Source organism: Neopelma chrysocephalum, unplaced genomic scaffold, assembly GCF_003984885.1.
Source record: "Neopelma chrysocephalum unplaced genomic scaffold, ASM398488v2 Primary Assembly neopelma1_143, whole genome shotgun sequence".
Lineage (NCBI taxonomy): Eukaryota > Metazoa > Chordata > Aves > Passeriformes > Pipridae > Neopelma > Neopelma chrysocephalum.
In genome coordinates, this window is record NW_020897805.1 from 5,618,950 (window position 1) to 5,643,753 (window position 24,804).

General features: G+C 41.6%; 1 protein-coding gene across 8 annotated transcripts in view; it reads left to right on the top strand.

Annotated features, from left to right (window-relative positions):
• The window catches only part of ZMIZ1 (zinc finger MIZ-type containing 1), a 298,803-nt gene that overhangs the window by 231,550 nt on the left and 42,449 nt on the right, over positions 1 to 24,804 (top strand). For 7 of the 8 annotated variants that reach the window (XM_027699954.1, XM_027699958.1, XM_027699957.1 and 4 more), the window contains one exon: positions 15,395 to 15,539. In XM_027699954.1, the coding sequence (XP_027555755.1) occupies positions 15,395 to 15,539 (145 nt within the window). Of the gene's footprint in view, positions 1 to 15,394; positions 15,540 to 22,114; positions 22,523 to 24,804 lie in introns of those variants that run through there. The other variant, XM_027699961.1, reaches the window with a different exon arrangement.

The following is a 24,804-nucleotide window of genomic DNA, read 5'->3' on the forward strand; positions in this document are numbered from 1 at the left end:
TCTCTATTAGTTTATTCCAGTCTGTAATAGCAGGGGCTTAGTCTGTACTCCATGAAGGCTTTGAGATACTACCTTTTATAAATACTGTAGTGAACTAGACTATTTCACTTTAAAGCTTTGATTGCTTGATCGCAGGTTTCAGCTTTGAACCCTCTTTTCTCTATTTAATGATCTGGCGCAGGTTGCTGGACTGGTGCTGCAGTCATTGCTCCAAGTGTCAAACTGGCTGCAGTCGAGCACATTCTCAGCACGTGCATGTGCATGGAAGTCCACTTAAAAAGGAAGATTTTTAGCCTTTGCCACTTTGTTATTGTTTATTCTCTAGCATTCAGCAGTGCATTTCCTTGGGCAAGAATTTGCAATGAGTTTTTAGAATCCCTGTTTTATTTTCTGCTACATGAATCTGTGCCGGTTTTTTCAGCTGCCTTGCAGGAACTCCTCCTGTCAGATTAGCATGGCCTAGTGGTCTGCATCCAGGCTAGGAAAAGAGCCTTTAATCCCACATCTGATGCTGAGTGTATTGATCCTCTCCTCTTCAGGATGCTATGGATGACTGTGAATGTATGTCCTTAATGACTGGCATTATCCTGCTCCAGAGCAGTTCCTCTCTCCTTTCAAGACCCTGGTCTATGAATGTGAAAATCCTGTTTCTAAGTTGATGTCCAAACCCATTCTCTCCTTCTCAGTCTTTCTGTCCTCATTTATCCTGAAAAGTCCCTCAGGGAGTGGGGATAGTCTTGGCAGCAAAAATGTGTCAGAAGGGACAGAAATTGTCACATAGACCTACCAGTCAGTAGCCTCAGTGTCCCTCACCCTGGCAGCAACTAGATGCATTTTCACTGTAACTTTAGACAATAACTAGTCTCTCTGGCATTCTAACCTGAGTGTTTTCCCCAAAGGATTAGTTCACTACCTTAGATTCCCTCTTTGTGAAGCTAGGATGATGTTCTCTTCACAGGATTAGGTGAGGATTAGCTAGTGTTTATCAGCGGCTTGCAGATAAAAGAAGTGCTTTGTTTACATGTATATCTTTTAGACTGCATGGTCTTGATCACTTGGCAGTGTTCAAGTCTGTGTTAGAAAAACATCTGATTTAGGATAATGTTACAATATAATGTTACTGAGGTGTGGGTATTTTTAGAAGTGAATCCTGCCTCTAAAACTGAAGCATTTTGCAATTTGGAAATATTCTGTCCTATTCTCCTTTTTTAATTATTATTGCTATCTTTAAAATGTTTTGTATTAGTGTTGACATGTAGGATTTTTGTGGTCATTCTGGAAATGTCAACAATATTTCTGGCCTAATGACTGTAAGTACTGTATAAATTTATTCTCTGAGGGAAACACAATGCCATCCTTCAAGAGTTATCTTGTGAGACAGGCAGACAATGTCTGCTGTTACCTTTCCTCACCAAATATCCCTGGTTCATGAATTATAGTAGCTGGAACCTGAAATTCACAGTGTTTTTCTGCATCTTCTATAATTCTGAAAATAAAGGTTTTGCAGCAGCTGGAATCAGCTGACAGTCTTGTGGAAAATACATCTTGTTCTTCCCTAGCGATATTGGCTCTTTGGGGCTTTCTTAGTAACATGAACAGATATGACTCAGAAGACAGAGGGAGAACGACTATATTGTGTAGGAAGTTAAAAAATCAGGGTTTTTACCATTTTCTTTTGGCCAACACCACAGTCAAGCTGTGCTGCCTGCCCTTTTTTTTGTTTTGTTTTGGGGGTTTTTTTGGTGGCTTTTTTTTCTTCTTGACAGCCAGTAAAACTGGAGCTGGTATCCTGAATTGATCTTAACAGTCAGTATGAAATCCTAGAGAGAACAAATGAGGTATTCTTAACAGCATGTGAAATTTTGAAATGCTGTAGGTTCTAGTTTTCGTAGCACCAAACTGCAGGTTGCTAATGCAGATCGTTTTATATTGCAATAGACAAGACTAGATTGGGTATTGCATAAAGATATTATTTGAATTGGGCCAAATTTGGACATTTTGGCTTTTGAGGGGCTCTCTTACTTGGAGAGGCTCTAATCAGAAGGAAAATGTAGTAGAAACTTGTTCTCAGAGTAAAATGCAGCACCAAAAGTATGAAGGGGAGGTGGGGGTCCATGATAAAATCCTACCTTCTTGGAGCCCAGGTAATTTACCCTTTCTCCCTTCTCATTAAACACACAGCACCCTCAGGTCTGTTCCTTGTTCCCTTTGTCCCTGTTCCCTGGGTTTCTGTTGCTCTTGAGGGTTCTCCTCATCTCTTCCTCCACCCTCATGTTTTAAAAATTACCACAGTCTATTCCCCTTAGAGAAAATTTCCTAACTGCAAACTTGTTCTTTATTTCAAGCCCTTCAAGTAACCAGCTCCTTCCAGAAAACATTCCTGGGTTAGTATCCCTGGGAAATTTTTGCCCATGCCATCTTGGTTTTGAACTTTTATTGCACTTCTTTCAAGTTGTGGAAGGAGCCAGTTCTTATGTGTTTGTGAAAGGAAATTTATATAGTCCCCAGATAGTAAGTAGCCAGGCACAGTCTCTATGCAATAAATGCACCTCTGTAACCTTTCAGAAATCTTATCTTTAACATATTATCTAATCTTTTGCTCTAATTTCTCTTGGTTTTGACACTCCTAGACTAACATAAAAGTACTTATGAATGTATAAAGGAGAAGTTATGTTTTGTAACATACACTTAAAATGGTGTATTAAAAAAGAAAAGATCATATTGGTAGAGGTTGTGTAAATATAATGTAAGAGATTGAGCCTCCCTACCACTAAAATTATTTATAGTATTTTCCACCAACTTCAGTAGGAACAGGAGCTAATCCAAAATGGTTCTGATCAAGAACAGAGAATTTTATTTTCCATCTGCTTGGATAGCATCTTACTGTGTGTTTTACTGTAATATTTGATGTTCTGATGTCCATTTTGATTCTTCTTATCCAGATGTTCTGGGAACATGAAAGAAGTAGACGTGGTTGCTATTTAGATAGGTTGTTTGCTCAGTGCTTTTTTATAAACTGCTGCTTTTCTACAGGCAATGAAACAGAATCCCTGGCCCTGTGAAACACTCTGGGGCCTTGAAGTCTTGGGAAATCCTCTGGGTCCCTTGCTGCCCTCCCTCTTCCTTTCTCTTCTCCTTGGTACACGATCCCTTCAGGTTTAGATTCTGAAAATTATGTTCTTACCCCTCATAATGTTTTGTGAGTATTGCAGTCTTGGATAAACTGTAGGCTCTGTTGGTCATGTAGGGTTGTATTCTAGTCATTTCCCCAGAAAATGCCCCGAGGAGTTGCATACAACTCATTTGAAATGGTTTCGCGTTTGTGTTTGCTTCTAATGCTGTGGGGTTGTTTAATCATCCAAATTTATTTATTTTTTTTTTTTAGGTTTTGAATCATCCTTTTGCACTGCTCTGACAGATTTGCTGTAGAAAATTGGTGCTAAAATCTGGTTCCGCGTGTCATTAAGACTGTATTACTTCCTCTGTCGTCCCAGTCCTCTGCCTGATCTATTCACAGGAGGCTGGGAAGACTCATGCTGCAGTTCGGCGCAAGATCAGGAAACTGTTCCAGCGTGTGGCATCCGCGCTGTGCTGTCTGGCTGCGTTCTCACCCGCCCACCGCTCCCGCGGCTGCCTCGCCCGGGCCCATTCGCCTTTTCAGTGGCTGAGATAAGATGTCAATGAGAGGGGCGGGAGGGTTAGCAAAGCTGCCTGAGGAATTGATTCTTGTCTGCCTCTCCGAGCAGTCTGTCTGCGCAGCAGCACATGATACGGTTTTGCACAATACCCCACTAATGCCCTAGTCAGCAGCTTCCAAGGGAAGAACAGTACTGGGGGAAAAAAAAATAATAGCAGTCCTCTGCGAGCCACAGTGAATGCATGTACTAGAGCTAAATTAGGAAAGGTAAAGCTTATTTCGTGCAAGATTATTAGAATTATTTGGGTTTCCAAAGGCATGCTCACACACATGTACATGTCGCTGGCCAGCTTTTCCACGTGACTCGGCTAGATCCAAATGCAGTTATTTATAGATGGCAAGAGCAGTGATGGCATTATCTTGTAGCACTCCAGTCCTGAAATTATAGCACTTGTGTGCAGGGAGAGGGGGCCAGATGCCCTCTGTGAGAATTTAGTCAGGCTGCTCTTCTGCAAACGTCCATAAGATGAGGTAGTCACAAACAACCCTTTCCGTCTTCCCCACTTCTTTTTTATTTTCAGATAGAGAAAAGAAAGGTATTGAAAAATCAGTCTGGGCTGTGATTACTACTGGCTTCTTCCCTAGGTGCTTGTAAAAAGCAATTAGCCACGTTCATTTTTATACCTCTCTCCTATTCCATAGATAACCTATTTCTACCTATGTAGAATGATAAACATTCCCCTGAAGACAAGAAAACAGCAATTTCTAATCTGTCTGAAACTAATGTTCGTAGTTAGGTTTTTAAATAAAAGTCTCTTGTTCCAAACCTCCGTGTGTGTGCTTGTAGCTCAGCTGGTTGCACTGAGGCGTGTACGTGTCCACTGGAGCCCTGTCTTCAGGTACCGCCTGTGCAAAGGAACAGCTGCCTGATTTCCACCTCTGCAGAGTGCCACAGCTTTGGTGCTGGGGCAAGACTCCGAGCCACAACAAGGATTTCATCTAGCTGAGGAAAAAACAGAAAAGCAAATTAAAAAAAAAAAAGAGGAAAAGGAAAAAACCCTACATTAAAAAGGAAGAAAGAGAAGAAAAAACCTCGTCAGGTTTACAGGGTAGTCTCATAAAAAGAAATGCTTCAGCATACCTGGGAGCATGCAAGCTACATCAGGGCATGGGCACTGACAGCAGAAGATAGGGCTACCTGAAGGCAGTAGTGCTGCTGAACACTTTGTATCATGAAACTACAACTAAAATAATCTGAAGATCAGGGTAGGATTATTTAGATGTTTCTTAGTTTACACCAACTTGAGTTTTCTATGTGGCCCTAGTTGTAACAGGGCATAGATGTTTTATTGGTAATAAATAAAATAAACATGGTGCATGTGGAGTGTTAAAGGGTATTGGAATGCCTTAACAGGAGCATCCATGGCTCACGAAGTCTGCTCCTTTAATACAGCGGTGTTTGAGGTGAGAAACGTCCATTAGCCCAATGGACACAGCTAGAAAAAATGGAACTTTCAGGATACAGAAGCCCTTCTCTTGCTCAGATTAGTTACTAAGCTCCCAGTGCAGCTTGGGAACAATTATTTGGCATTTGACTTTGGGATATTAATTGAATGTTAATTAATTAGGCAGTTCTCAAGAAAAGGTGATTGGTATCAGAGGAGCAGAGCAGGTTGATATTAAAGGAAGATGACAAGGTTTTTGGAGCTGGTGGGACACAAAGGGGAAAAAGAGAAGTAATGACTGTTTTAAAAAACTAACTCATTAACTGGGCAGTGAGATGGGAAACATCACTGCCTTGAAACTGCAGTGTGTGCTCACATCTGTCTGCCCTGTATTGTTTGAACAGAAATCAGATAAGTTAAAAACTGCTGTAGGCTGAGTTTCTCTTTCCTGATGTCCTTAACTGTTTTCATTTTCAGCACATAGGGATTATTTTATGTAGTTGTAATTTTTCTTTCAGAATGAAGAATGAGATGGAATGATAGGGTTAGAGTGCTTTCAGCTTAGTTCTGTTCAAGTACAAAGTTTGTATAGTATGAAAAATGGTCCTGCAACCCCCAGCTTTGAAAACTAACACTTTTTTCCTTCAGCAGTTCTAAAGAAATTGGCAAAGTTTGTATTACACTAATCGTATAAAAGTAAAAAAATTGAGGACACCTGATAAAACATTATTTTCCTATAAAAATATAAAATAATGTAAAATTAAAGCAAAGAGCAAGAATGCAGAACCAAGAAGCAAAAGATCCTAAAATAGCTTTTGGTCCTTCTGAGTTCTGGCTGTGCAATGTTAACTTTGGAAACACGTTTCTGCTATAAATTTTGGTTGTGTGGTTTTTGTAATTTTTTGTTCCCTCCTTGAAAGCCTCTCCAGATGTTTTACAGTTGTTGTTTGAAAATGTTCCATGGCAGGCACAGAGACTGCGGGCACAGAGCAGTAACCCCTTGATGTGGTGGTTGTGGTTTTTCCTTGCAGAGAGAGGAAGGTGTATGATCCTCTCTGTTCTGGGACTTGTTCTGTCACAAATGGAGTGACCTTCAGCACATCACCTGCTCTCAGTTTCTTTCATCTTTAAAACTCAGCCAGCAAGCTGTGTAGCTGGATGGCCACTTCAGGAGTCTCTGCAGGAGCTCCCCACACTGTAGCTGAGATGTCTTTTTGGAATAATTATGAATACAAGCCAGATTTAAATACTTTTCCAATGCAGACTGCTTGAAATTCCTCTGTTCACAATCACAGATTTCATTTGATCGCAAAAGACTTCAAGAAGTCATCTATGCCATGCCCCCTTGCCTGAAGAATCAGTTCTCCCTGGATCTTTATCTGACCTTTCCTCTGCATCCCCATTCATGGAAATTCCTCAATTTACCCCCTAGGGTATTAAGGAGCATTAGAATGCTCCTAATATCTAACCTGTGGTTTTTTTATCTCTTTATATATTGATGTTTCTGCTGTGGGTGTGGTTAACGCTTTGTTACTCAGTAAATCAGAATACTGCTGGCAGTCTTTCCTCTTCTAAAAAACAAAAAAGGCTCAAACTAGACCCACCAAAATCCTTAATTAATGCAGTCTTTTCTTGCAGCTTATATTTATAGCTTTTTTTCCCTAATCGTTCTGATGACTTTTCTCCCCCTTCTGTGGTTGTACATTGTGGTGGGGTAGAAAGAAAGGAGAATTCTGCGTCTTTCAAACTTGGGCTTCCACTCATGCAGCTGAGGAGGCTGGTTGAGCATGCTTCAGCAGCACAGCACAGCTCCACTTCTGAGAAGTCCTGCCTTCAGAGATGGTTCTCACCCTGTTGGGAAGATGTGCTGTGTCGTGCTTTGTACTCGTCCCTGTTGGACGTTGTTTCAGATCATTTCTCCAGCTTTTCAAGATGATTTCAGTAACAAATTTCTGCAGCGAACTGATGCTTCTTTCCAGCTTGTGCCATCTGTAAATTGACCCAGAACATGTTCTAGCCCTTTATCCATCTGCATCATGAATATCCGTAAATGAATTGTTCAGTAGTTTCAGACCCAGAGCAAACTCCTGCAAAACCCCATCTGATAAAGCTTGTTTCTCTTAGTGACTGTTGGTTTAATAGTTTGGTAAGCTTAAGTTTCCAGCCATTTTGTGTTGTAGTCAGCTAGACCTTATTTCCATTGTTCATTTGTAAGAATGTCACATAAAGCAGCTCTGAAGCCTCACTAAAATCAGACTAACCTATGCTCAAGGTCTGTTGTCTGCTAATGTAAAGAAGGTACAGAAGTGTGACATGATTTGTTCCTGACAAATACATTTTGGTTGTTACTCATTTTTTACTTTCCTCTTGGTTTTTTTGAATAATTTGGGTTATTTTTCCATTATAGGACCTCCAATTTTACATTTAGTCCTCTCTTTTTTTAATGGTAGACACTAGATTTTCCCTTTTCCAGACTTCCATTGTCATACTGGATGTGCATGGCTTCCCTGTGTTCAAACTCTCATTAAATTCATCTGTTGGGTTTCTTCCTAGCACTTTTGGATGTTAGTGGTGGTGTTAGCTCAGGAGTTGTTTACAGTAGTAATTGGAAGGCTAAGGATGGATTAAGTGAAACTGAGCCTCTCACCTCTAGGTCACTGGTTTGACTGTAGCCAAAGATGGGTTCAAGTGTGTCAGTTCCATTTTTCAGATGCCTGTCATATGTGAAATCTGTTAATGACTAGAACTGGCATTACAAAATAAAAGCGTACAGCAGTAATGAAAGACACTGTTGTTTGAAATCTAAGCAGTGAAACCAATAATTGGATGAGTAGGAAAACAGGCAGTCTAATGCTATTGGAGTGCATTTCCTTTGGAAAGCCTTATTCAAGATTCACTTGCTGGTGGCCTTTCACCAGCTTTGTCTTCTCTTTATGTAATGGACCGTGTTTTTAGATGTAGCAGCTTGGGTAGAGCTTAACCCTAAATGAGATGCTTACGTATTTTATCTGGATCTGCGCAGTGTGTTTTTTGCTTGCCAAATTGAGCCATTGTTGCTATGTTTTGTAATGTATTACTTCAAAGTTAATGTAGTGAATCTGGTAAGATGGTCTGCCAAGTTTTGGTAAGTGTAGAAGGAAATTAGGGAATCCCAGTTCCGCTGAAGTCACGGGGTAAGGATAGCAGTATTCAAATCTGTGTCTTCAACATGTAGCTGGCAAGAGCTTTTGGGGAAGCCTGTATATTTGTGTCCTGAGAGATATTTGTGAAGAGCTGAAAATATGCCAAGGCAAGCTGAACCCACATTCAAGACAAGACTTGGTACATGGTGTCACTCTCACGCAGCAGTCTTGAAAGCACATGCTAGATAACTCTCAGGTTTGCAGAAAGGGTTTTATTGAATAAAACCTTTGTTAATTATGTGATATAACATTCAAGCATTCCCTGTGTTATCTATTTTCCTACAAACCTGTGTGTTTTTTTGTTTTTTAATAATACATAACTGCATGATAGAACTTACTGGGGCAAAGCTGGAGACTTCTGCAGGACACAGGTGTAGATATAGTAATGAAGGAGGCATTAGAGATAAAGGACATAACTTGGATATTAGGTGTAGAAATGTGTATTATACCCTGTTTCACAATTTTGAGCCGTGGCTGTTGACTTTGTGTTCCTGTTGTGATTAGCAGGGCAGTTCATGCCTCCCAGAGCAGGGTTTGAGCCAGCTGCCACATTGGCTCTGCTGGGGAATTCAGTTCCATGCGGTTTGCTGTGAGGTTGCTGGGAGTAACACTTCTTAAATCTCTGTGAGTTTGGAGGTGGTACTTCTCACTACTCTACTAGAGGAGCAGGTTTGTGTTGGTACTTTTTGGATAAAAGCAGTCCGTTTAATCCAACTTGTTTGCTTGGACTGTTTAAGCTAACATCACTGATTTTACCTGATGGAGAACAGCAATTACAGTCATCAGCTGCTCCAAAAAAGCATCCAGCTGGGGTGTAAAGCTCCCAGGATGAGGTGGAAGCAAACGCCTGGGAATAAGCACTGGCTCTGCCTTGGGTCCCTCTGTGCAAAGTGGGCAAGTGCTGGCAGCCAGAGAGGAAGGCCTGGGAGGAGGGGTTGGGAACTGCTGGGAGTCAGTGTTGAACAGCCAGACTGGTGAGAAATTAATACTTCTGCTTTGTAATTGGCTTTGTATGTACTCCTTTTGCGCTCTCAGCATTGAGGCAGACACTGAGCAGAAGCTTGTGTAATGACAGGGGTGGAGCCCAGCAGTTGCAAGGTTAGGGCAAGTGGCGGTACCTCGAAAGGACTGAAGAGGAGGGACAAACACGTGGACTCTGAATCTCTTCTAATGGATAGTTACATCCTGTTTCCTTTGTGGCCTTGCTTTCCTGCCCTGACCCACAGGTTAGGTAGCCATTGCCAGGCTCTGCTGGAGTGGGTGAGGAGGAGAGCTGCAGGAAAATCAATCCTCAAAATAATTTGGGGTGACTGGTTTCTCCCTCTTTCTAAGGGATTTCCTAGCTCTTTAAAAGCAAGATGGTTTTTAAAACACAAGGAAAACATCCAATTTTCAGTTTCACAAAATTGTAAGCAGAGATTCCATCCTTTTAATGCAACTGACATTGTTTTTCTAATACTGTTAGCACATTCAGCACTAGGTAGTTAACATTTTCAATGTATTTTTCCGAACATGATATAGTCTCCATTTTTCTGTGTAAAAAGAATAACTCTCCTAAATAACCAAGATAATAGTTATTTCCTCTTCTCTCCTTTGCTTCTCATTGCTCTGCTTCTTCCCTCCCCACCAAATTACCTCACTGGATGTTTTATGAAAACTGTATTTAAATTGCATTCTATACAGAAGAAACTAGCTCTGTATTCTGCTTATCTAGAATTCTCCACGTAAAAGATTTTGTTTCTAAAGGCAATATAAAATTAATGGATACGATTGATGAAAAATTATGTATTTTCTTACTTATGCTGTAAATATCTTTTCAGCCAAATGCATTTCCTTATGAGGCATGAAACCAAACTAGCGAGATGGTGCTGAACATATAGTTCTCCAAATCAAACTCCTCCTTTTTTCCTAATATTTTCATTGCAGCGAATAAGAAATACGGGTCTGCCAGTCTGCCTATTGAACTATCTACTGCAGCTTAACTGCAGCAAGGAAGCTGTAATCCTATTGTGCTCTTCCAGCAGTCTCCCGGGAAGCAGAAGGCATTGAAATTACTGAGCTGTTGTCCTATCCCCTCCTCACCTGTCTTTGTGGCTGTAAATATAGTGTCTGCCTGTAAATAGCAGTTTGCTGCACCTTTAAGCACGTTCCCTAACAAGAGGCAGCGATTTACTGAGGTGATAAGCTGTAACTAATACTAGGGTATCATAATAGGTAAATAGATTAGCACTATGCTTCTCTGTATTTTGCTTTCTAGGGAGCCGAGTGGCTCATGCACTCGGAGGTGCTTACTGTGGCACTTTGCACCGTGCCGAGTGAAACCAGTCAGTTATGGGATTGCAGCTCTCAGAGCTGCTGTGGATGCAGCTAATGAAATGCATTAGTGAATCTATGGGGTAGCATTGATCATGCACCCTATTTTCTTTCTCCTTCTGGTCCCTGGCCAGAAAAGGGCTGTAATGGGCTGTACCAATGTTCAATGCCATGGCTATAAAATGTCCTTTGAGCTGCATTGTCAGCATCCATCATGTAATATTTGCAGGTATGCCAGCATCATTTGTTGTCAAGAAGTAGTGAGTGGTGTGGGCAGCCTGGGCTTGATCCATGATATCCCCCAGCTCAAGCTCCTTGGTTTTCTTAATGGAAGGGCCCAGCATTTACAAAGCAGTTGTGATGCTACTGCTGGGTGATGGGCACTCATGGCTATGAGGGATGGGAAGGTACCACAGAGTGGACAGTGGAGGCCTTTGTTTCTGTACTGCCTGGCAGGTTCTCAGCACAAAAGGGCCCTTACAGGAAAGGAACAGTACCAGGGGATGTGGCCGGTCCTAATAATTGTGTCGCAAATCTTGTGATATTTGGCATGTTCTTAAAGACTTGCCTCCTAGAGACAGGGGATTAAATAACAATTGCTTCCTTTCTCTTTCAAGCAAGACTTAGCTCTGTGGTTGCAGAGAAATGCTTGAAATGTGACTCGGGCTGAAGGGAAAAAAAAAAATCTTTGCCTTCCAGCCTTCTTTCTCCTCCTTGTCCCCAGGATCCCAGTGTGGATACATTGCGATGTCTTATGATTTTTTCAATGAAAGCATTTAAAACCATTGGAGGCATCCAGGACATAAAGTGTGGCCAACTCTGGGTGTGTGGGAGTATTTATGAGGATTTTAAAAAGAGGTCGGTCACATTCTGTGCTGAGACACTCTTGCCATGTCCGGTCCTCTTCAGAGAACGGAGAAACAAAAATGGGACTGGATAGCGGCAAGCTGAATATCTCCGAATGGATCTTTTTTGTCTTGCTTCCTTAGGGAAACCCCTTGGGCTAGTTGTAGTTGAAATTTCTCTTATTTTTAAGTCAGCGTTTCTCCTTTTCACAAATGTGAAAACCGAGGCTGCTCATTTCTGTGTTGGTTTCTTAGCGCAGTCGTCATTAGCAAATCAGTATTGATTTATTCCTATGAAAATAGATCAGTGCTAAAAGTAAAATGCAATCCCATTAAGAATGATACAGGTTTTACAAATGGAGAAAAGTAGGTCAAATATTGCACCAATCATCCCAGAGTGCATCCCTCTAAGCCAAATAAATGTGTGAATACACTTAAACTGTCAGTACGTCATTTGATTGCCATTATTATGCATCTTTTGCCATGAGCTGGCAGAGCCCTCTGTGACTGAACAGGGGTTGAAAATGTCAATTTTGGTGTATTAGCCAGGTTGTATTTTACACCTGGGCTGCATAAAGGGCTGCATGGGGGGGTTGCCCATTTAAAGATTCTTCTTTTACCCTCATTGCAACAGTTGAGTTCAACTTAAGCAGGAAAGCCACATCATTGTATGCAAGGGACATTGTAGCAATGCAGCAGAGGAACACGATTTAAATCTGATCATTAAACTGCCGCAGCAAGAGGCTGCGAGAGACGGTGTGGATGGTCCATCTGCAAAATCTGTGCTCCTGTTGTACGAGGAGGAGGGGCGGAGGGGGAGAAAAAGCAGCTGCTTGGCTGTGCTATGAGAGGGTGAGACTGACTGTTGGCACCATCTGTAGCTGTCCTTTGTGCTTCCTGCTTTATCTGTTCATTATAGTATGATACTGAATTTCTCGTGCTTTGAGTGTAAATGAGTTGAGATACGCCTAATACTGTCAGCATAAAAAGCAGTAACTAAGTACACTAAAGATGAATAGTGTAATCTGTAAATTCATTTTGAGTTTGTTTCATCTTGCTTGAATAGCCCAGGAAGTGATGTTCTCCAGAAGCCAGCTGTACCAGATGTGTGTTGGCGGGGTATATATTCATCTTACCAAGCAGAGAGCAGAGCAGTGGAGGTGGGTGAAGCAGGAGAGAAGGGAGGCCACCTCATATTTTCCAGCAGGGGAGAGCAGACTCCTTTAGAGGGTTCTTGCTTCTGCTGAGCAGGATAGAGGGGAACTGGTAACTCCTAAGGTGGCTACAAACAGCTTTGTTTTCATTCCATGCACAAGCACCAACGCAGGGAAGAGAGCGATTATTATACATGGTACATGAGTCGAAATGTCCCGGGGGAGGAAAGGTTGAACCTCTCCATAATGAGTGCTGTGATAGGGATGAGTAAATTTGCTAGGATTTTTAGCTGCAGTCTCTTACTTTCTAAAAACGTGAATCCTCTCCACTTAACTCATAGAATGAAACCGTCCAGCTTATCTTGAGGACCTCTTTGTTCTTTGACGGTTTACGTTTCACCTTTATAAATGTGCTTACTGGATGTTGGTAATAATAACTCATTAAGATGTTTTCTTATCTCCAGCTCAACAAAGCAATGCTATCTCATTGGCATATTTCTTTCCTGGGAGTTACTTTCCTTTTTTTCCAGGAGGGTTTGGCTTTTTGTTTGCAGATTCATGCCCTCAGATCCATTGGGTTGTAGCTTTTTATCTTACTTGTCAAGTGCACATAGGTGTGCAGAAGGAGCAACTCCCTTCTCCCATCATAGGCTCGTCTAAGATGGATGATTTCGTAGTAATTACACTCGGCTGTGAAAGTGCTCAGCATCCACTATTACTCTGCGACGGCTGCCTTAAGTGTTCGGCAGAACACTTTGTTCCTATTTCTCTGAGCTCAAGTGGCTGTGGTGCAAGGGAAGAAACCCTGTGAGGCAGGAATTTGTATCTCCAGGCGGCTGGAAAAGGGGGAGGGGGGCCTTTGTCACTGGCACATTAGTAATGATATGCCAGGGATAAAAGGTGAGTATAATTTGATCAAATGCTTGTTGACAGATTCCTTGGCTAATAGAGAAGCAGCTTAGACTGACACTCGTTGCTGGAACATTTCACAGAGCTCCGGGGAATGCTTTTTGTAGGCTACATGTGAGGCTGACAATTTCCGAGTGACCATATTTAGTTACATAAAGAAATGGTGTCCCCTTTTTGTCACAGCAGAGCTCTGAAATGCCTCCCTGAACACTGTTCTTGACCTTCCGCTTGATAAACGCAATAAAATTGCTACCTCTTGTTTGTCCAAATGTGTGATTAAGTCACAGGAATGGTCCAGGCTCTACATATTTTTCTTGTGTGGCCGTTTAACTTGAGAAAATCCAGTTGTTTCTTGTACTGAAAAATCATATTTGTGGGTGTTTTTTGTAAAGCAGGTTGCTTTTTCTCCCCTACAAATATGACTTTATGATTAGTCTCTTTGGAATTTGTTCTAAGTATGTGTGAACAGTACCTGTGAGTAGCTACTGGAAAAAGGAGGTGGTGTACCCAGAAATGATAGCTTGCTACTGCTTATGTTTATGTTATTTAGTGAAAAGACAACCATTAGAAAATTAAGAAATGAAAATAGAAGCCTCGATTTTAGAGAGCTCTGCACTTCTCTCTTTTAAACAAGCAAGCCTAAAATTACATGTAGAGCTCTTCTACGCTAAACCGCCGTGGCAGCTTGGGTTTTGAGTAGTCTTCTGGTTCTCACCTACTTGTGCAATCTGTTGATTTGTGTTCGGTTCATAACACCTCAGGAAGGCACTTAGTTAAAAATTAAACATGAAGCATTTTCTTGTTCTGAGGGTTTTGTAAAGGATCCTTTAAAGAAGAAAAACCCCCAAGCACTTGCACTTGAGAACATTTCCTTCAACTGCAGGATTTTTCAATTAGTCTGCACTTTGTTCCAGTCGAACTTCTCACTGTGTCATCATACCTGGCTGACTTTTTACTGGGTGCCACTTCTGATGCTGGAATTAAATAGGCAGCTTTGAGGCTCAGTCAGGTGTTGCTGGAGGCTTCAGTGGGGTGTCTTGGCTGGGTGCACTCATGGGAGCCAGGTTTCACCCACAGTCACTTTCTGGGGCTCCGCTTACTTGCAGAGTAGGTGGTTTCTGTAACAGGACCTGGTCTTTTCTGAGTGTAGGTGCATAAGGGGAGACCACGTTTTCAGGGATAATGATCCCTTTTATATCTTCAAAAGGAGTTGCAAGCTTTTCTTCTCTCTAAGAAATCTCTGCATCTTCATAGTTCATAAGTGTGATTTTCCTATAAGCACGGAATTACCCTCATTGACTACAAGATTAGGCACATAATGGAAATTCACATTTAGGGGTTGTACTGGGTCAAATATAGATTTAAGTGCCTAACTTTGTATCCATGCATCATTCTCCTGTTTATCTATTCAAGACTGGTAGCTCATAGCAGTTTTGGAAATTAATTCCTGCACATGGGTTTCTCTCCAATTAATCTTTTGCAAAAAAACAGCTAAACGGAAAAGAGATCTTCTTGTTCTTTTCTCCCCTCTGTAAATGATGTCTTTTCTATGTTTTTGTTATGTTTCTACTAGTGTGAAATGAATTCTTCTGCATCTTTTTCAACAGTCCCATGTCCTTGCGCCTCATCCATTCTTTGTGTCTATGCTGCTCAGCTCAGACAAGTTCTCTCATGTCTCCCGGGCTGTGCAGAATGTTTGTAACTTGTGTAAAAACTTTATAATGGTAGTGTAGGGCAATTACAGACTCAGTTTGATAGGATAATAATGTGAGAGGTGGTTCATGGATGAGCTTTTCACTCCTGGGGTTTGTCTGTTCAGACTGTGACTCCTGTTTCATGGCTCTCACCTGCACTGGGTTGTGCCGGTCCTTCAGATGTGTGCTCACTGTCATTTGTTCTGTTTGCACAGCACTGCTTTCATCCTGGTGTGAGGAGCTGGGACGGCTCTTGCTGCTTCGCCACCAGAAAAGCCGGCAGAACGATCCTCCAGGGAAGCTACCCATGCAACCCCCCATGAACTCTATGAGCTCCATGAAACCCACCCTCTCTCATAGGTGAGTCTGGGCCCGGTCCACAGCAGTTTGTACAGATGCATCGCATGACAGGTCTGTTAATTGAAATGTTTGTTACCATTGACAGAGGTAGCTGCGCTGCTTCGTGCACTGCTCAGCACTGCAGAAAACAGGGTATCTGTAATTACAGCAAGTACTCAGTAAACTCAGGTTTTGTCTTTGCTATTGCCCAGTCCATAGTGAAGTAACATGTCCATCTCCAGATTTGGGCTCAGCTCAGGTGGGCTTTCAAACTTCAAGTTGTGCCCTAGAGATAAATTTCTACATCATGTCTCTCATCAGACGCCTGATGTTTATTTATGTACAACTGGCTTTTCTTGATTGTTGAAGACATTTCACTGATGTTTTGTGTTTTAATCATCATTGGAAATGTATTGCATACAAAGCAGGTGTACAGTGGGTGTAGCCATAGATCGGAGAATCTTATATCAGGTGAGGATCACAAAGCATTTGTATTGATGTAGAGAAAATGTGAACATTAAAGGACACTGTAAGAAGCTGAAGATGCAAAGCCTTTGATTGCCAAATTAGGTGGAGGAGCACTATTTGTATTTCTTGTCTGCAGAGCCTAGGTCAAGGCAAAAGCTGGAGATTAAGTGTAGACAAGGATAAGCATTCGTTTCAGGCTTTATGTTTCTGGGAGTTTTGTCCAAGTTTTTTTTTCCCTCAGCATCACATTAAAGAAACCAGAAATAGTATAAATTGGGTTTAGTGTATTTTTGTTAATAATGAATGATAAGAGTGTGGATGAGGCTAAATTCCTTGTACCTAGATTCCATGGTAGCATAAATAACTTGAACTTTTGTGTTAGAGTGGAGCTTAGGGACATGTTTGTACCTGTGCATTTGCATGTGTGAATTTGTCTGAAAACCACTTTTGGTTTTGGGGTTGGATTCTTTTTCATTATTTTTGTTGCATTTATGGGAAAACCATGCAATCACTATGCCTTTTCTTTTAGCCCTTGAGAACAGAGTCCTTTTTTTGTAGTGTAATTAATATAAAATCACTGACTTTTCAGAGTACCTGGATTGCTTCTTTTTTCAGTTGCTTATGAAATGACTGATTGTAAACACACTTAACAAAAACAATCAGAAAACTTGATGTTTTAAAATAACCTAATTTTACACTTGGGAGAAGCTTGTCAGAAGACAAAGTGAAATGAGTGGTCAGTCTGCAGAGAAAGTGTGGGTCAGTGTATATGTTATCTTAGGTGTAGTTTTTAGATGCCTGATTCTCATTTGGCCTCTGTTCCCCTAGAGTCTAAAGTAAGACTATCTCACAGTGGCTGTGTGCTACATTACTGAATAAGATAGACACAACTCACTTCTTTCATGGCAGTTTTTCACTGAAACTGTCACATGTCAAAAAATAAATACTTTCTTCTGCTAAACCTAAATACCAGCATTCCTGGCAATACCAGGTTGCCCAATATTCTGCCTCGTAGTAGAATATCCTGCCCAATATCAAGCAGTTCCTGCAAATTTTTCCTGAGTATTGACCTTGAAATCCTTTACTGGGGAAGACACTGGGAATAATTTCTAAATTACTACTCTGTACTTATGAGATGCCCCTCTAAAAACAGAATTTCTTTGGCGTAACTTCTTATCTACAATAGCTGAGCAGCCTCTTAGGGATTTGGAATACCTGCATCACTGTTTTAGTGTGTGCTGTTGTCTTGTCTGTAATTTAGCCATAACCATGACTGCCATATCTCTCAGATGGTACATTAGAATGGGACATCCTGTGACTCTCCTACTTCTTTTTCCTCCTGGAACTGCTTATTTTCATGGATGTTTTATAATCAATCTAAAAGACAGTAAGTGAAGTATGTGGTGAAGAAGAATTGAGTTTTCTATTTGTTTTAATTAAACAAAAGATGAAAAGCCATTAAGTGCAATCCCAGTGATGAAGCTGTTGATGAAGCACCATTTGCATTTGCATTAGATTACATTTCGGTCCAAAGCTTAGTATTAAAGTTCATAGTATCTTATCTCTAATTCACAAGGCTTTTCTGTTAATTCAAACCAAAAAAAAGTATGCTTCGGATTTCCTACAAAAAATGAATGTAGCCAGCTACTTCGAGTTTTGTAAAAGAACTAGATATTAAAGTAGAACAATCAAAAGCATATTCAAGAACGTTACTTAACAGAGGCAGTGTAGGATACATGTTAGTTGCTGAACATCACTAAACACAAATAAATCCTTCCCCTGTCATCAGACAGTCTGGAGTACTTCACACAGAGGTTTTTCTGCTCTTTTACTAGCAACAAAATTGCCCAGAATTCTAGTCAGGGACTAGAATCCTGATGTACCTGGCACTACAGAAACACAGTGCTTAGTCCTGAAGCAGGACTCGACTATTTAAAATAAATTCTGGCTCAATAATGTATCACAAGAATCTTAATCTGAGGATTCATATTTAATAAACTGTGGGCACTTAAACTATTGAGAATTCAGGTCTGGCCTATTTTTAAGGACAATCTTTGATTTTTAGAAAGTTAATTGAGTTATGAGAAAAATCTGAAATAGACTGATCAAGGAGTGCTTTGATAGTGTTACTAATGGTCAAATGCACTTACAGAGAGCAGAATAGAAGCCATACAAGGATGTGCACACATGCAACAAATGCTTTCAGAGTAGAGACTGTATTGTGCTAATTTCTTTCTAAATTTAGTTTTTCATTAACAGAATGATCAAGTCTTGCATATAGGAAAAAAAATCAGCTAAATACCTGCTGTTTTATGTAGGGCAGTTGGTTGGACTGCAAACGCCTGTGTTTTATGAACAGAATGAGTACTGGATTCTCGAAAAGAACCCCCCCAATCTTAGGGTTTTTTTAAAGTCAGTGCAGTGTAATAGTTAGCTCAAACTTGAATGTGAGATTTTTATTTACTTTAGTTTTAGACTTTTTTTACTGATTTGTATGGGTAAACTTCACTCCTGTATTGAAGGATCGTGTAAGACCTATCTATCTCCTTAATCTTGTATAACTTCTAATTAAAGTCCTACTTAATGAATTTATGGGGAACTTAAGGAGAGCCATTAGTCTTGGGGCTAGCCCTACTGCACAGGAGTGAAATTTCATGCTTTCTAGCTTGCAGGGAGTAATGTAATTTCTTTTTGTTGTAGTTTTCCAATCTGACATAATGTCTGAATAAGAGATACTACTCAAGGTGGCTGATTTTTTACTTTTCAATGAATTTAATATCTTTGGCAAATGTTGTTATGTAAGTACAAATTATTGTCATTACACAGCTCCCTTTGCTTTGATGAAGTTCCTGCTTAACACTTTATTGCATTAAGTTGTGGCCCTTTACATGTGGATCAAATTCAGTCTTGGTTGAAAGAGTTACAGTTTCAATCAATCCCAGTGGGAATTGCACCCTACTTCATTTTCAGGTCCATCTGACCCAGGCAAGCCCTAGGGGCCTTCTCATTCCTTGCACAGCTTGTAGTAAAGCTTACTTTGTCAACAAAACCACCTGGAAAGAGACAGCTGTTATTTGCAGTTTGGTATGTTGTCATGAGCATCTGTAGGGTTCTTACTGTCTTCACTCTTCCTCCAAATTTCAGTCTTCTGTACTAATTGCCAGCTGTCATGCAATTAGTGACCAAAGGGTGGTAATGTCTGTATAGGGCAGTCAAGATTGATGAAAAATACAAAGATAAAATTATTTTTATCACAAATTACTTAGTGCCAGAGGTTTAGAGAAAATTGAACGGCAGATCAAATTAAGTAGTAATTCAATATTATGGTAGGTGCTTTATTTATTATCATTACTGTTTCATGTTCAGGCAATCGTCATAAATACCTTTTATTGGCTAGACCTGCTTCACAAGGGTGCTTGTTTTTAGTGTTTTGTCCCTTTTTTCTTCCAATTTAAACTTTACTAAGAGCTGAACTTTCAAACATTGGTAGGAGCTCTTGAAAAAGAATGGTAATTCTCTCTCTGAATTTTTACTGGGTGGTTGAGACTGGCTCTTGCATTATTAAGAACCAGAAGTGAACTGGTTATAACATACCAGTAGAAACAATGTCAGAATTTCTATAAAGGCTGCTGCCTTTTCAATTTTGCCCTCATAGGTGGTTTTGACCATGAGTGATAGTCACTTTAAAAATGTCTGGATGAGAAAAATGGTTAAAGTGAAAGGTTAGGTGGAGCATATACAGACTTATGTGAAAACAAGCATCGTGTGCATGTTTTATACATCGATTTGAAGTAGAGATTGCTTCATTATGTCATGTGGCTGTGGCATACAGGGACAATCTTTGCAAAAGAATTCATAACTCCTTAGGTGAAAGATAGGATTGTTTCAAAGCCTTTTCATCTTTCTCTTTGTAAAGTTGTGAACTAAATATAATTAGGGACTGAACAGATGGTAAATCCTAATATAAGAGAATATACCCAGTAAAGGAACCTGTTTTACTTCTGTTTCTGCAAGAGTAGCTTCACTGTTTTGTCTGTCTTCCCTTCTGTCCTTAAGTGTTAAAATTCACCATCAGAAGAAAATAAGGGAAAAGTTCAGAAACAAGGAATTTTTTCCTCTACATGTTGTATATACTAGACAAAGTTTTACCATTTTGGTTTGTGATTTACTTTAATTAAAAAGTGTAAGCTGATATTTTTATAAATCCTGGCAAAAACTAGGAAAATATTATTAAGGTATGTCTGCTGACTGAGGCAAAATCTGATCTTCTCAGGCTTTGTGGTGCCTACGTTAGTTTTTAAAATATGGTAACTAACAGCTTTGAATAGACAGGTATCGTTTCCATGTTTGGACCATATTGAACATCCAATTCCTGAAAATGTCTGGTTGATTGTGATTTACTGTGTAGTAATAATCGCAACAGTATCATGCTCTTTTGCATGAGGTCTGCTCTCAAAAGCAGATGATTTGTGCTTAGTCTACATGATTATCCTCTGACTATATTGGGAAGGTTCCCTCTGTCACTTGTTCTCAAGGAAACCAACTCATTTGTGTGGCAGTGGAGTTAAAAATCATTCAGCTGTGGCAGCACCCCTGGTTTTTAACCGTTTTGGCTGTCAGCATGATAACTGCATGGTGACACTGAAAGCTATACTTTGCCTATCTCTTTGTTGCAAAACTCATTAAAATCATCGGGAGTCTTTCAACTGGATTGAATACCTTTGGATAGGAAACATCAGAACTAGGTCAGTGCCCTTCAACCTCTGCAGCATCAGGTCCACATGTGAGGTTTAGCAGTCCTTTCCACGCACAGAAGGGCTGGGGGAGGGACAGCCCGTGGTTCAGCACAGGGTGAGTTCAGTGTGAGTAGCTGTTTTCTGGGTACCCACGCTGTTAGCATCGCACTCCAGCCTGCCTGCCAGGAGGTGACATGGCTTCTAAGCAGGGAGGGAGTTTACAGTCTGGCAACGTTTTCAGTTTTCAGTGGAGTGAAAAAAAATCGTTATTGACGTAAATTATGGCAAATACCTTGTCTTTTTAAAAGATTTTTGATCTTTTTGGATAATTTGGCAACAGGAACATAAATGTGTATTTTGTCTCAAACCTGTAATTTTTCTTGATGCCTTTTCTTTACGTGTATGTTATTCATTCACTTAGATGAAAATGTCACCCTCCACAGGATTTCTCTGTAAATAGATTAGAAAAGGCATGAATTCCCTGTACTCAATTTTGTCAATTTTTATATTCCTGATGTTCCTGTGCATCTGGGTTCTCACATCCCTGAGAATCTCAATGGGAAGAAAAGGAAATAGTTATTACTATTTGCAGTGATGGAGGGCTTTTCTAATGGTTTCCCTAAAATAAAATGGGTTAGCGATTCGTGCTAAGACACTCCTGACCGGTTTTCGCTGCAGATGACAACAAAGCCTGCTCCAGAGACAGAGCACATCAGCAACCTGGGCAGATGGGTCGGTGACATTAATTAGATACTGGTAGTGCCTTTAGCAGGAATCGGTGGTTTCTTCCCATGAAAGGGCTGTTCTAGGGACGAGAAACAGCGCACCAGCCGGTGCACCTTCTTCAATGTCCTCATCTCCACCGAGCTGGGAATGCGCGGAAGGTACCACAGCCTGTTCGTGCTCTCGGTCCCCACTTACCGCGTCAGGGGAGATGCGATGTGACGGTTTGTTTGCCCGTGTCACTGTGTCACCGACAGCATTTCCAAACTGCTCTGACAGGCAGAGTGCGGAGACGGCTCGGGGAGACGTGTCTCAGACCTGCCCTGTGTGTGCGGAGCGCGGCCGTCCCGCACCGCCCGGGTCCCTGCCCTGCCCTGCCCTGCCCTGCCCTGCCCGGCTCCGCTCCGTGGGCTCGGGGCTGCCCGGCCGCCCCCCGGCACCGACACCGGCCCGGCCCTTCGCCCTCGGCCCCGCCGGGCGCTGCGGGAGCCGCTGCCCTCGGCCCGGCGCTGCCCCGGCAGGGCTGTCCCTGCTCCCCTGTGCCCGGCCAGCCCCGCAGCCCCCAGCCCGGCTCGCTTCCCGTGAGTTGCGGCGGTGCTGTGCTGCCCCCTCCTCCCTCTCTCCCTCCCTTCCCGCCGTGCCTCTCGAAGAAAGCGGTTTTTTTTCTGTTGTCGGGGAGCGTAAATCAGCTTCATCTAAAATCTCGGAAGTGCAAGTCCATCACATCTTCCTCCGAGCCGCCTGCTACACCTTGCGTGAGTCAGACTGCAGAGCTCCCGGTGCCCTTCTCGCTGTGCGGGGCTGCTCGTGTTTCCCCCTGTCTCAGAGGCAAAAGCAGAAGTGGAATCTGCTCACGCTCTCAGCGGTTCCTTCCCCGGTTGTTGTAGCAGTCGCTGACCTCCAGGCACTATGAATAAACAGCAAAGCTGGGAACAAAAGGAGTCTTCTGGCTGCCATTATCTCACATTAACATAGCAGACGCGCTGCGGTGTGAACAATGCGAGTCTCATTCGCCGATAATCAGCGAGTACCCAGGCATTTGGATTACCAAGGCAACGGGCAATGGTAGAATACTGGGTGGGTGTGTTTTTTATTGTAAAGGAGCAGTCGGATATGGAAACCCAGGTACATTGATAAAGCAGAGCAGAAGGAATGCCTGGTGGCAGGGGGGGGACTAAGGGCTCGGGTTTGCATTCCGACACACGTGAGATAAATAAGACATGGATGAAGCAGGTCTGTGCTGTGAGATGCAATAAAGATTAAACTGCATTTGTCAAGCTGAAAGCGATCATAAGATAATTTCAGCATTTTGAAAAAGGTAACAGGTGGCATGTTAATAACAAGGCTGTTACCGGTGGATTTTGTAACTGTAATCTGGGCTGTAGTAATGCATTGCATGGTCTACTTGTGTGACAATAGAACTGGGTGTGATGCCTTAATCTTTTTTCCTTTGATCAGATGGATGCTGTAGTCCCCATGTCAGACAATGTAACCCCTTCTGCTTCTTCTGAGGCAGCAGTGGGTCTCAGTAGCATTTGTGTTTCTTACCTGCATAGCTGTGATCGTTTATTCCACATGTGCAGAAATAAGTTGTGTTGTCTCTGTATCTTTGCGTGCGCACACACGTGTGCGTGGACATATATGAAATCTGTAGTGCAGCAGGACTGTGCGTGCATGCAGGGGTAATGTGGGTGTTTGCAGGTTCAAAAACTTATGAATCAATCTAATTATTTGGCCTGATGCATTTTTCTAATTTTAGGAGTTTAATTCAGATGCAGTAACACTTGCTGAGCAGCGTGATACTTGCAGGCATGGCTCTAACTGATGACACTGTCTGTAGAGTAAGGCGCCAAGGAGCACAGCAGCAAGTGTGTCACAGACTGATCTGTAGCAACCCAATGTGAAATGGAAGGCAGTGTTCCCGCCTTGTGCAGTCATAAGTCATCCAGGCCTCACAGGCCTTGTCAGAACTATAAAGAAAAAGTTAAGGGCTTTCAGCTTCCAGAGGTACTTTGTATCACCTGCTGAACTGCCAGCTCAATTTTGGCGTCTCAGTGTCCATGCAAGCGGCTGTATTGTGGATATGTGTGTGGCTGCATGAATGGTTATTATAGAGGTGTGTGTGTGTGGATATTTAAAAGAGCAGAGGCAGGGGGTGATAGCCACCTGCTAGCTGCAGGTGCCATCCAAACCACCGAGCTGATAAATGGCTTGCTGCTTTCACCTTTTGACTGCTTCACCTGCATCTGCTCACCTAGATGGTTTCAGAATGCTTCTGTGTTCTCACACAGCTTGTCAGAAAACAGCATCCTTCTTTTTACAGTGAATTATGAAATTTCTAACCACTTTTCAGTCTTCCTCTTCATGGTACAGGCAGCATCCAGTACTGAAACAGCACTTGAGGTAACTCTTTCTTGATAGGTAAGGAGTAGATATGGATCTTCTGTGCTTTTGGAGTTGGGAGAGTCAAAGCTTTCCAAAGGTTTAGAGAAACATATTCATCTAGCTGTGAAGAGTGGAGGGAAGCAACAGACTTGAGAATTGTGATGGGATATATTTTGGAACTGTGTATTTTCTCTGAAAGATCTGAATATTTGTAGTCAGGCCATTAAGAAGTGAGGGAAATAAAGTCTTGCAGAATGCTTCCAAACTGGCTTTTCACTTTAACATTACACAAAAACACCCAGTGATTTGGATGGGATTGCGTTTTAGGGTTTTTTTTAGTGAAATGCGGGATGTAGTCTTAATTTATGCCAATACAATTTAAACTTCTTCACGTAATAATGCTCTGTAGGGGAATATATTTCAGGAAGGTATGAATTACATAGATAACATCAGTCAAAAGTGAATTCCTGCTAGCCATCCGAAGTCAGTACCACTATACAGACTGACTACGCCTCCCTCTTGTTTTCCTCATCTTGAATGTAAACAGCTTAGGATACCTGTACACAACATTGGCTTTTAGTTTGTTTCATGTCACTGTGTGATGTACAGAGGTACTTATTGTTTGTTTCCTTTACAATATATCCTCATATTTCCTTGCTGACTGTAAGTGGTCTTCATGTCCTTTCTGCATGGGGTTCTCCTTGCTCTGCCATATTCCTCTATGTGAACAGAGAATTAATAGCTTAGAGCACTTTACACAGTCTACGGAAAACATGGCACAAAAGGTCAAGGGACAACTTGGTCAAATTTTGTAGGTGTTTTCTTAATAGTAATGTGTTTAATAGTAGTCTGTCAACTAGACTAAAAACTAATTTTCGGTGTTCAAGTTCAAACGCTTTGGTCAAACACTGTAGGTGTATGAAGATGGTGCATATATCTCAGATGGGGAGGTGTTGGTTTTGCTCCCTTGAATA